This window comes from Leucopleurus acutus, assembly GCF_964270905.1.
Source record: "Leucopleurus acutus genome assembly, chromosome: 10".
NCBI lineage: Eukaryota > Metazoa > Chordata > Mammalia > Artiodactyla > Delphinidae > Leucopleurus > Leucopleurus acutus.
In genome coordinates, this window is record NC_139153.1 from 4,962,404 (window position 1) to 4,975,052 (window position 12,649).

At 35.7% G+C, this 12,649-nt stretch overlaps 1 protein-coding gene across 7 annotated transcripts in view; it reads left to right on the plus strand.

Annotated features, from left to right (window-relative positions):
- Positions 1-12,649, plus strand: part of TMCC1 (transmembrane and coiled-coil domain family 1) — a 220,758-nt gene that overhangs the window by 166,608 nt on the left and 41,501 nt on the right. Inside the window, exon 1 of one of the 7 annotated variants that reach the window (XM_082847645.1) lies at positions 11,562-11,822. The exons of the other annotated variants lie outside the window; for them this stretch is intronic. Coding sequence (XP_082703771.1) covers positions 11,760-11,822 — 63 coding nt within the window. The 5' untranslated portion in view covers positions 11,562-11,759. Of the gene's footprint in view, positions 1-11,561; positions 11,823-12,649 lie in introns of those variants that run through there. 7 annotated transcript variants of the gene reach the window in all.

Below are 12,649 nucleotides of genomic sequence, written 5' to 3' on the forward strand. Positions count from 1 at the left end.
ATTCATTCTTCTCTTTCATCTCTAATATGTAGTCAACAAATCCTGTTGGTTCCTTCTTCAGAAGAATCACTAGGCCTTTCTTTCACATTTCCTCTGCCACTACTTTACTCCAATCCTTATCATGTTTCACTAAGAACACCTCTAGTTTCTCACCTCTCTTCAAGCTTTTGACTTCTCAGGTTAAAACTACCAAAGTAGATGGCAGAATGCGTTAAGACATAATGTCTCAGGAAAAAACAGGAGACAGGTGAATATTTACTGTGAGATCATTTAATCTGCAACAGAGTAAAATTTATCTTTGTCTTTTGTCCTAAATTTTAACTATTCCCAGAGTTTTACTTACTCATTTATTCCTTCATTTAATAAATGTTTAATAGTATTTATTAAGTATATGTTCTGGTGTAAATAGCTAAATATTATATTTATTGTCTTTGCATTTTCCTTTGACAATTCATGTGTTGTCTTCAATTATCCTATTTATGCTTTCTCTAGTTTTTCAACCTCAACCTTGCAAGCTCTAGTCCTATTTCTTAGGTACTAAACCTCGATTCATTTTAAGCTCCATAAATCACACAAGTTCCAAAACTGATGGATAGCAAAGCAAGGACTCAACTCCATCTCTTCTGCAGACCAGCAGCCTTCCAGCCGCATCTTACTAATATAATAAGGCCTGTTGTCTAAGCTTAATGACATGAAACAATGGAATACTATAATGTGATGGTATCTCAAGAGAAAGGGCAAAGGAATGAGAAATTGGCCCTTAAATTGTTTTTTTATAACAAACTTTAAGAAGTTTGGAAAGCATTATATTCCCATAAGTAGCCAGTTAATAGCATACATGTCTTCAACTTGCTTCCTACTCCTTCTTGGTTGTATTTTTATTTTGCTATTCTTAAAGAATATTTGGAACCACTAGGGCTGTATGCAGTTTAGTGGGAAATTAAACAACAAAGAACAATGAAGCCAGGTTATTTAAAAATGTAATAGCTTCATATCTTCCCCTGCCGAAGCCATCTATGGCTAGTAAGATTTTGGAAAGAATAAATTGAGTCAATCCTTGTTCTTCTCACATGGACTTGAACTAGCCCTCAAAAGCCATTTTCTTGCTCTTTTAGCAATTTTTATATTTTCTGAGAATGTGAAAAATGTGTTTTTTTTTTTATTCCTGAGAGCCCAGTATGGTCTGTTCTTCACCTGTGATTGGAAAGTATAAAATAGATATTAAGTAAGGATTTTCAGTAGATAGCTTATGTAGATCTGACATTCATGGAGCATAGCAAGAAAACAGCTCCTTACTGTGGCGAATAACATTTTCTAAAACAATATAGCATTACCTATGTATTTCCTTCAAGTGGTAGTTTCTCAGACATAGAATATGCTTGAACATATTCTAATGGTTTACCATATACTTTTGAAATTTGAGTTGTTTTATTTTGCCTTTTTTATTAACTTTTATTGGAATATGGTTGCTTTACAATGTTGTGTTAGTCTCCACTGTGCAACAAAATGAATCAGCCATATACATACAGATGTCCCTTCCCTTTTGGACTTCCTTCCCATTTAGGTTACCACAGTGCATTCCCAGTTCCTCCCACCCCACCCCTTTCCCCCTTGGTATCTGTACATTCGTTCCCTACATCTATGTCTCTATTTCTGCTTTGCCGATAAGATCATCTCTAGATTCCACATATATGCATTATTATACAATATTTGCTTTTCTCTTTCTGACTTACTTCACTCTGTATGACACTCTCTAAGGCCATCCATGTCTCTACAAATGACCCAATTTCATTCTTTTTATGGCTGAGTAATATTCCATTGTATATATGTATCACATCTTCTTTATCCATTCCTCTGTTGATGGACATTTAGGTTGCTTCCATGTCCTGCCTATTGTAAGTAGTGCTGCTATGAACATTGGGGTGCATGTGGTTTTTTGAATTACGGTTTTCTCTGGGTATATGCCCAGGAGTGGGATTGTTGGGTCATATGGTAGTTCTGTGTTTAGCTTTTAAGGAACCTCCATATTCTTTTCCATAGTGGCTGTATCAATTTACATTCCCACCAGCAGTGTATGAGGGTTCCCTTTTCTCCACACTCTCTCCAGCGTATTGTTTGTAGATTTTTTTGAAGATGGCCATTCTGACCGGTGTGAGGAGATGCCTCATTGTACTTTTGATTTGCATTTCTCTAATAGTGTTGTTGAGCATCTTTTCATGTGTTTGTTGGCCATCTGTATATCTTCTTTGGAGAAATGTCTGTTTAGGTCTTCTGCCCATTTTTGGATTGGGTTGTTTGTTTTTTTGATTTTGAGCTGCATGAGCTGCTTGTATATTTTGGAGATTAACCCTTTGTCTGTTGTTTCATTTGCAAACATTTTCTCCCATTCTGAGGGTTGTCTTTTCGTCTTGTTTATGGTTTCCTTTGCTGTGCAAAAGCTTTTAAGATTCATTAGGTCCCATGTGTTTATTTTTGTTTTTATTTCCCTTTCTCTAGGAGGTGGGTCAAAAAGGATCTTGCTGTGATTTATGTCATAGAGTGTTCTGCCTATGTTTCTAGTGTCTGGCCTTACAATTAGGTCTTTAATTCATTTTGAGTTTATTTTTGTGTATGGTGTTAGGGAGTGTTCTAATTTCATTCTTTTACATGTAGCTGTCCAGTTTTCCTGGCACCACTTGTTGAAGAGGCTGTCTTTTTTCCATTGTATATTTTTGCCTTCTTTTTTGTAGATTAGATGACCATAGGTGTGTGGGTTTATCTCTGGGCTTTCTATCCTGTTCCATTAATCTGCATTTGTTTTTGTGCCAGTACCATACTGTCTTGATTACTGTAGCTTTGTAGTATAGTCTGAAGTCAGGGAGCCTGATTCCTGCAGCTCTGTTTTTCTTTCTCAGGATCACTTTGGCTACTCAGGGTCTTTTGTGTTTCCAAAGAAATTGTAAAATTTTCTGTTCTAGTTCTGTGAAAAATGCCATTGGTAATTTGGTAGGGATTGCATTGAATCTGTAGATTGCTTTGGGTAGTATAGTCATTTTGACAACATTGATTCTTCCAATCCAAGATCATGGTGTATCTCTCCATCTGTTTGTGTCATCTTTGATTTCTTTCATCAGTATTTTACAGTTTTCTGTGTACAGGTCTTTTGCCTCCTTAGGTAGGTTTATTCCTGGGTATTTTATTCTTTTTGTTGCAATGGTAAATGGGATTGTTTCCTTAATTTCTCTTTCTGCCCTTTCGTTGTTAGTGTATAGGAATGCAAGAGATTTCTGTGTATTAATTTTGTATCCTGCAACTTTACCAAGTTCATTGATTAGCTCTAGTAGTTTTCTGGTGGCATCTTTAGGCTTTTCTATGTATAGTATCATGTCATGCCCTTTTTTTTTTTTATTTAACATTGAAGGTATGATCTGGGATTAGAGGAGATGGGGAATTACTGCTTACTGAGTACAGAGTTTCAGTTTTGGATGATGAAAAATTTCTGGAAATAGATAATGGCAGTGGTTCCACAATATTGTGAATGTACTTAATGTCATTAAATTGTACACTTAAAAATGGTTGAAATGGTAAATTTTGTGTTTTGTATATATTACCTCAATAAAGAAAAAAATTTTTTGAAAAACACTGAAGGTATGACCTCACTTAGAAAACTGAAATCAACCTGGTCCCACTAAAGGCTATATTTTTTCTTCCTCATAAGCCTGCTATTTTGAAAATGTTTGTTTACAAACAACATATATTATTTTTCCTGAAAGAAAGAAAAGTAATTAGGAACTAAGAGCCAGTCAGCACTTTTGAGCAGCACCAGTATAATGATACCACCTGGAGTACTTAAAATTCCAGATAAAATTAAATATTTGTCATTTTAATCTGCATATACGACTTCATTATGGGTGAATGTACACTTTCTATTGGGCCCTTGGAAATCTGGAAAACAGCTTGACCCTTTTACACACCTCAGGTTGGAGACCACTGTTCTATACTATGTCTCATGACACCACAGATACTATTTTAATATACCATTTCATCTTATGACACAAATTGCTGTATGATTCTGTACTTGCTTTGCAGGTGGTGCTTGGGGGTTACCTGGCCCTTCCTTGATTGGAGGCTTATATTCCCATCAGGGCTTTATGGTACTTTACAGATGTAAGATAGCTCCCCAACACCTTTGAGCCCCTTAGGTGGTACATGATTCCTTTGAGGTAGGCAGAGCCTAAATAAGCAACCTTCACTGCTTATTGTACTTCTTCAGTTAATTGTCTCGAATATGAAGGCAGGTAATTTAACTAATTTCTAAAGAAGGTCAGTGCCTCTGTTCTTCCTTCCTAAAACCTCATAATTCTGGTATTGGCTTTGGCACTAAGCAAAAGCTTCTGTTGCTCTCCTTTCTGAACTAATTGGTTCTAAGCAGTAAAATAAAGTACTTGCCTTATTTAGAGGTTCATATGACTATACTAATCTCAAAAGAGTTTAAACTCCTTTACAGTTCCTCGCTTTGTCATTTTTCTGCTCCCCCACCCACTGGCTGGTTATGGGGGTTTACTTTTTCATAAAGAAAGCCGCTGAAGTCAAAAGCTACCTCTTATTGAATCCCAGTGGGAGGTTAATACGGTTAGGGACTTTTTAGCTGAACTGGTTGCCAGCTGGAGGAGGGCAAGAGAAGAGACTCCTTGAGGAATGCACAGCCAACTGATGCGACAGGTTTTAACTTCAGTGCCTTCCTTGCAGATCTGTTCTCTGCTTTCTACAAGTACAGATAGTAATTGATTTATTAGATTTATCATTTTTCTTCCTTGATTCAACTTTACTTTTCCCCATCTTTTGCCACTTTTGGAAAAATTTATCCAGCCAGTCATCAGGCATCAACATCAAGAAGGTCAGTCTGTAGAAACAGAACAAGTTCCTTGGTCTTCGGACTTTTTTCCCCAGTGGATCCTTCATGAATAAAATACAGTAAAGCGTGAAAGAGAAGGAGAACATTAGGCATTTTATCCAAAAAATAAAGTAGTATCCATGAGGTCTGACAGCTGAGGTAGGTTTTAATAATATAGAAAAGCCTCTGGAATTAGTCTTGGTTTTTATAAGGAGTATCTTTTGTCTGGGATTTGCTTCCAAATAATTGCAAGGGAGGGAGGAAGTACCGGCCATGAATTAATAATTGAAGCTGGATAAAGAATGCATAAAATTCATTATCCTCTCTACTTTTATATATATTTGAAATGTTGTATAACAAAGAGGTTTTTAAAAGACATCTTTTCCCCAGGAATTTTGGAAGGATAAAATCTATTTCCTTATGAAATTTTCAGCATCCCCCCCGCAATACTCAACAGTGTTGAACACCATAAGGATACTATTGTAGGTTTGTATTACTGAGGGAAAAAATATTTTCTTGTCAGATATAATTCTGAATTTAGTAGGGTTTTTTGTTATTTTTGTTTTGTTATTGTCCAGATTGTTTTATTTATACAGCAATGTGTAAAATTATTTCAAAAACTAGATTCTAGTGAAACTTGTGTTCAGCTTTGTTTCCATCTGAAGGCATGTTCAGTAAACTTTAATCAGTATTGAGAAGTCTGAAAACTACTCAATGAAAAAATAGTATTAAACAGTTTCTTTATAAAGTAACACTTAAACGTTTTTAGTTGTTTGTAAAGGAAACTTTTTGTGTTATCGTTAAAATATCCCTGATATATCTTTGGGTGGTATTTAGTAAAGGAGCCTATTTTCTCAGTCTGGGTCCTAACTTAACTTTATTGCTAAATCCTCGGTGTCTTGTAGTTTGTCAAGTGATCACACTTATTAAAATATCTATGCCAATTGAGATACTATAACTTTGATCTAAAGCAAGGGTTAGCAACCTTTTTTTTTTCTTTGTAAAGGGCCAGATAGTAAATATTTTAGGCTTTGAGGGCCACAAAAGTGCTCTATTACATATTCTTCTTTGTTTTTTTGTTCTTAGAACTCTTAAAAATAGTTCTTAGCTCTTTTGTAAGATCCTTATTAAAACAGGCAGAATTAAACAATTGCTTTTTAATTAGATGCTTTACAAAATATTAATAAAAACTAAGGACCCAAATGTTAAAGATTATTTTCAAAGGTAAAATTATGACTCTTATGCAAAATGAACATATGTCAAAGATTGTATTTAACTCACTAATTAACCAATTATTAGGAGCCACTAAGATATTAAAATGAGAATTAGACTTACGGAAATTTATATTCTCTACCAGACAAAATTGATTTGTATTTCATCACCAGCGCTGTCCACAAGGTAATTTCCGTCTCTACAGAGTTTCACAATAACCTAGCCAGAGACAAAGATGCAGACCTTTATACTATCAGATAACTCCAAAATATCCAATAGACAACACCAGATATTCCCTTGAAAGGGCACGTAAAATTTTTTACCATTTTAGTCTTTCACAGTTTCTGCTGACAATCTCCCATCCCTCTTGTGATCATAAATAATTTCCAAAGATTTTTCTTGATCGCAAAATAGTTGGTCTCTTTAGGTTTGACCTGATTATTTATATAGATGCGTTAAGAGTGCTAATTAATCATACAGACAGCCTTGAGTTTTCTTTGAAAATCCATAGTGATACAGTTTTGAGCAATTACTAAGGCTACAAGGTTAACTTCTGTATGGAAGTTTTCGTAAAGAATCTTAGATTGGACTTTTAAACACCTCTATTATTTACTATCCCAAGGTTAGGAAACCACACCTAAGAAACTCTCTGACTAGATTTCATCTACAGAGCTGATAAATTTGAATGAGTTAATCTCATCTTTAGGTCCCCAGCATTTGCTGAGGCTTGCTAGGAAGTAAGTGACCTTCCTTACCACCGCTAAGCCAGGGACCCTGTGAATCAGGCATCAGGTCGGTTTTCCTGGGAGGGCTTCTTTTTAGACATTGGCTCCATATATAAAGTCAACTATTCTTAATATGATTTTTCATGTATGATTAAATGAGAATCTTTCTCAAATATGACATTCCAGGTATGTATGGTTACAAAATCCAATTATATCCTAATAAAAAGGAGATAAGATACTAGTATTGATCCTATACAAATAACTGTATTGCCATAAAAAGTTAAGGAAAACTCAGTAAGTTTCTGAATGCTGTTGATTCAGTGAAAATCAGATACTACTTAATGTTTTATTTTAGATCACAAAAGCAGAGTCTACTAAAATGTGAGTTAGAAATAGTGTAAGAAGAAAGTAAAAGGGCTTCCTTATGTAGCCACAAAAAATAGAACATTAAGAGAACATCAACAGTATTCTAAACAAAAAACCACAATAAAATTTCCTTCATCAGTTCATTCCGTCCTGTATAGTTAGTTCTTGCTCAAATGGAACTTGGGTCAGCAGTCTGCTTTCATGAAACATCTGCTTCTGGACTGAAAAGCATCATGGAAATCCTGGTGTATGTAGTCCACTGGTAAATCCTGAAAGTTATCTAAGTGATGTCAGCTCAGAAACATGTACCTAAGGGTCTGTTCTTTGGAGTAGCAATAGTTTGTAGAGTACCTTGTACATTCCTTTCCATGAGACTCTCAAAGATAGTTTTAGGTGTAACAGTTAACCTGAAAGTTTCATTTTTCTATATTTAGGAGCCAGTCTTGGGAAGGCCAAATCAAAAGAATTGTTGAAAGAGATTTGGGCCCTTGATTAAGATAGGAGCATGGATGAGAAACAGTACTTGGTTATTTAATCAAAATGACAATAAAACATTATAATAAACATGTAAGGGAATGCAATTTTAAAGAACTTAGCTCTTTCACAAGTAAAAAACCTTTGTTCTTTCTGGTTGTTTTGTTTTGTTTTTTTAATCATTAAGAACATTGTAAATCCAACATAAGGCCAGAAAGTTATTCTGCTATCTAGGCAAATTACACAGAAGATAAAGAATAATCTTTCATATTGTAGATGAAGGCATTAATCAGTAAGCCAAAGAAACTAGCCCATCAAAACTGATTGAATTTTGCAAAATTTGGACATATTTCATATCTTCTTTTCAGATCCCAGTAGTATAAACCAAGGCAAATCAAATTCAGTTTCTAAGACTTGTCTTTCTTTCAAATTCTGGAACAAACTGCCACTTTACTTTGGGACAAAAATGCTCTTATTCCTTCAGAAACAAAAGGACTTTACACCTTGTAGTGTTGCTCCTAGCGTAGTTCGAACCTCTTATATCAATTATAACATATTTCAGAGAGAAGATTAGGTGGAGGGAATGGATAATAAGAAATATCTGTCACACACAAGGATTTTAGCAGAACAGAAAGGCTCCTGAATACACATAACAGATTTTCTACAGCCCCACACTTCTCTTACACCTTCTTAAAGTGGCAAAATGAACCCGATTGGTAATATGACCTGAAGATATAGCCACTCTAATAGCATATAGAAATAAGAAGCAAATGTATATCAACTGAAAACTATGCTTAATAATCAACATTTAGTGTTCTATTTACTTAGAAATTTATCTGAGCATCTAAGAATTATTTGTTAATTAGCTTCATTTAACATTAGTCCAAGATTTTAAATTGCCATAAGATCTTGGAGGTATTTAAGCTGACACATAATTGCTATTGATATAAAAAGTTATCCAGGGGGGCTTCCCTGGTGGCGCAGTGGTTGGGAGTCCGCCTGCCGATGCGGGGTATACGGGTTCTTGCCCCGGTCCGGGAGGATCCCACATGCCGCGGAGCAGCTGGGCCCGTGAGCCATGGACGCTGAGGCTGCGTGTCCGGAGCCTGTTGCTCCGCAACGGGAGAGGCCACAGCAGTGAGAGACCCGCGTACCGCAAAAAAAGAAAAGTTATTCAGTATTACGACTCAATTTAGATGAACACAAATTTTCATTTTTCTAAATATCAGACATTATATAAGAAGAATACTATTAACTTGTTTGATCAGTAAACCTGTATAAGTAAATTTAGGAAGTTCAGATTAATTTTAATCTGAATTAAAACAAACCCAAGTAAATTAAAATGTGTGCAGTATTATACTTGGACAAAACTAATCTTTTTTCTTTGTTTTTTGTTTACAAATCTAGTCTTGATTTGCAAAATATTTAACTTAATTATATGAATTTGGATTTTTTTAATGTTTCAGAACTAGTAGTTTCTGTAAGAAGGATTTTTTTTCTTTGTCTAACATATTTGAAGTATTACATGTTCAGTTCGTTTTCTTGGACTTCTAAGAATATTTGATACGTAAGTGCTTATTTAGCTCTATAAAACCAACGAGAACAGAACCCCTTAATTTAAGAGCTATTATAATTAATTTTTAATGTCTTCTAAAAATAGGAAAACATTTTATACTTACACAACAAGAAGTCAAGATCTTTCTGAATTACAGACACAGACACACAGAGAGCTATGGCTTCAGTTCTACAACTTCAGCCATGAATCAAAAGTAAGCACAAAACCTTACCAGTACAGATCTCAAAGAGCTGTTCCCCTTTCTAATATATACAGCATTTTTAATTGAGTTGAGCTCAATATAGACAAATGGGCAAAAAGAAAAGTCTAACAAACTGAATTCTCTTTTGGTTTATTACCCAACAGAAAATAGATCTATTGTGTATCACTTTTCTGAAGAGACCACCACATGGTCAAATTATTAAAATCAAATTCTCATTCTGTGCTGCCATCAATGAGGAGTAATTTATCATAAAGCAGAAATAAACAAAATCAGCAAGAGAAAAAAAATCAAAAGAACCAGAAAGTAGCAAAATTAATGTTCTATTGCCAGTTGAGATTTTCTTTGGGAGCCAAGAAGACTTGTACCCAGGCTAAGGCAGCCAGTGAGGGGTACTTCTCTGACAACTTGGGTAAATTCATTAGCATCTTGGTGGAACCTCAAAAACTGTTTGAGAATAATTTTTTGTAAGGTAAGATCATGACTCTCATATAAATACACAGTGAACATTTCTTACACACAAGGTCTTACACACCCAGGAAACTCTTCAGGGCTGCTCTCTACATATGGCAGCTCATCCAGTCAAGGCAGTTTTGATCTTATGACACCTTGTCTCAACACTTGCTTCAGTGATCTCAGTGGGAAGGAAAGAGAATAAAAGAGCTCATGACAGAAATGTTTGGTTTGGTTTTTTCTAAGTGATGAGGTTGCACATAATTTTGCTTTCTTTTACGCCCACTCGTGTTTTCAAAGTTTTCTACAATGAACATAATTGTCTTAAAAGAAGGTATATTTAAAATGCTAATAAACAGAATTGAGCAAACATCTGCTAATGTTGATGCTAGCAGTGCAGAATTGGGGGTTTTTTTTTTGTTTTTTTGTCATTGTTTTTGTAGAAACAAATATTTACTCTGTTGAAACCTTATAACCTAATTTTTAAGCAAAGACACAACTTATATTAAGTCATAAAATTCTTTATTAATTTGTTCTGGAGAGTCAAGGTCTGAGTTCTGTGCCTCTAGAGATAAAAGAGGAATTTCTGGAGCCATGGTTTTAACCCAGAATTTTCTTCAAATTCATTCAAGATACTTTGGATTCCATTCAGAGTACTTTCTCTGATTTTAAATGAAAAATGCTAAGGAAGCTGGTGAATGCTGATAGAAGAACCTTCTTTGACCTCTCAGTACTGTGCTGGCTTGAGCTTCCAGCCCCATACTTAAATTTAAGTATAGAAATGATCACAGTTTTAGGCTCATAGAAAGGACTATACTGTACTATATCAAATTGTCTTCATGTTAACCTTTGTGCATGTTAACTTCAAAAAAATGTTACTAGCTATTATACATTGTACACACTACACTATATTTTATAATCATTAAAATTCTTCCTGTGTGCATTTCCCAAAACTACTTTTATAAATGAAGAAATAAAGCTCAGATCTGATAGGTTGTTTAAGGATAAATCCCAAAGTGACTTTTTCAGTGCAGAAACAGTTTCTTCAAGACATTTAGTTCTTTCATGCAGTATCGTGGGTATTGAATAAATAGTATGTGATGGTACAGAAGCTGAGCTCAGGTTTACGATTGTGGTGTTTTAATCTGTTGCTTAAACTTCAGAGACCTTAATGCTTTTCATTCAGAAGCTTTTTCTCCCTTTTTCCATAGTGAAAAAGACTTCAGGGTCTCATGCTCTGCACAAGAAGTCTTTCTGAAGTCTTTCTCTTGCTCAGTTTTCATTTAAATGATTTTGTGAACCTAAAATGAAAATAAGAGAAGAAACATTAGAAAAGCATAGAAATTTGTCCTGCCGATCTTTTAGTCGTTTGTCGAAACATGGGTAGATTGTTTTCTCTTTGTATTTATTGAACCAAGCTACCTAAACAGTGTTATCCTATTTAGAATGTTTTTAACCTTCTTTAAGCTATTCTCTAAACCTTATCTGGTTTTAAAGGAAAATACAAATGTGGATGGTGAATTAATGTTCTGTAGCTTTAAATTCAGCCAGTTTGGTGCTTTTGTCTCTTATAAAAGATGCTCACAGCTCGAGAAGAGAGGCAGCTACTGTCTGTGATCTCCATTCTCAAACTATTCAACTATTCATTTGCATTAGCAGCTCTAGCAAACTGCACCCACATCCAGGCGCGCGCATACACATACACACACACACACGCACACACATACACACACGGATGCTTGTTTGGCAGAAGCTTTCTGTTTATTCAGCAGAGTCCTCCCTGGCTCCCAGATGTAGAAAGCTCTAAGAGTTGATGCAGGAGACAGAACCGGAACTGTATGAAGGCTGAGGAAGGCACTGCGGAGGATTGGCTATGCAGGGATGTTGATGTGGTGTGGCTGTACCTGCCTGTTCTGTGAAAGGCACTTCTCTGAAGCTGTGAAGGTGAGAAGCCCAGGGATCAACTAGAAGCTTCATTTCGGCCGGCTGTTGGCGGGGGAATGCATTCCCAGTGGTAGCTGTCCTCATTTACAGCGTTATTCTCGGAAACCAAGTATGTGCAGCCTTGACAGACTATGCCACAGCTCCTCTGCAGTTTGGAAGCTGGGACAAATGGAAAGAGCTTAGAGCCAAAAGAGGTTGTGATTGTTTGCACGATCCAAGCTTGCTCTGGCAGTGCACAAATGAAGGATGAGCTTTGTGGCAAGCAAAATCAGCAGACTGCCTGACAGGGGGTTTTGGTAAGATAAATGTGTTGCTTGTGTTTTGGGTCTCCACCACCTTGCCCCCCATCTTTTCTTGTTTTTTTGGTTTTACTTTTCTGTATCAGCTATATAGAATTGACTGTTAGCAATAACTAAAACATTTTAGAGATTCACATTTGGTGGTAAGGGATAGCCAAGGGAGCTAGAAAGGAAACCATTATTTCTGGTCATTCAGTTTTGTGACCTTCAGAAATAATCATCAAGTTTTCTCCATATCCATGAAGAGGCAGAAGCTAGGAATTTCCAGAGCAAAGAACGCTAACAATAAGATATCCCTTCTCTTCTTTGAACAGTCATAATTACCCCCGCTCCTTTTTTTTTTTCCCCCCAGCTTTCCCTATGGCCTGAAGTGGAGAAGAAAAAATAAAGTCTTCTTGCTCTTATTAAATTGTTGCCGCTGGAACAGTAATAGGCTGAGAATATAAGTATGGAGGTGGAGGAAGGCAGGTTGAGGAGTCTGCTATTTTCATAGCTGTGCATTGGTGGGTGTTTATCTTAGATTTATTA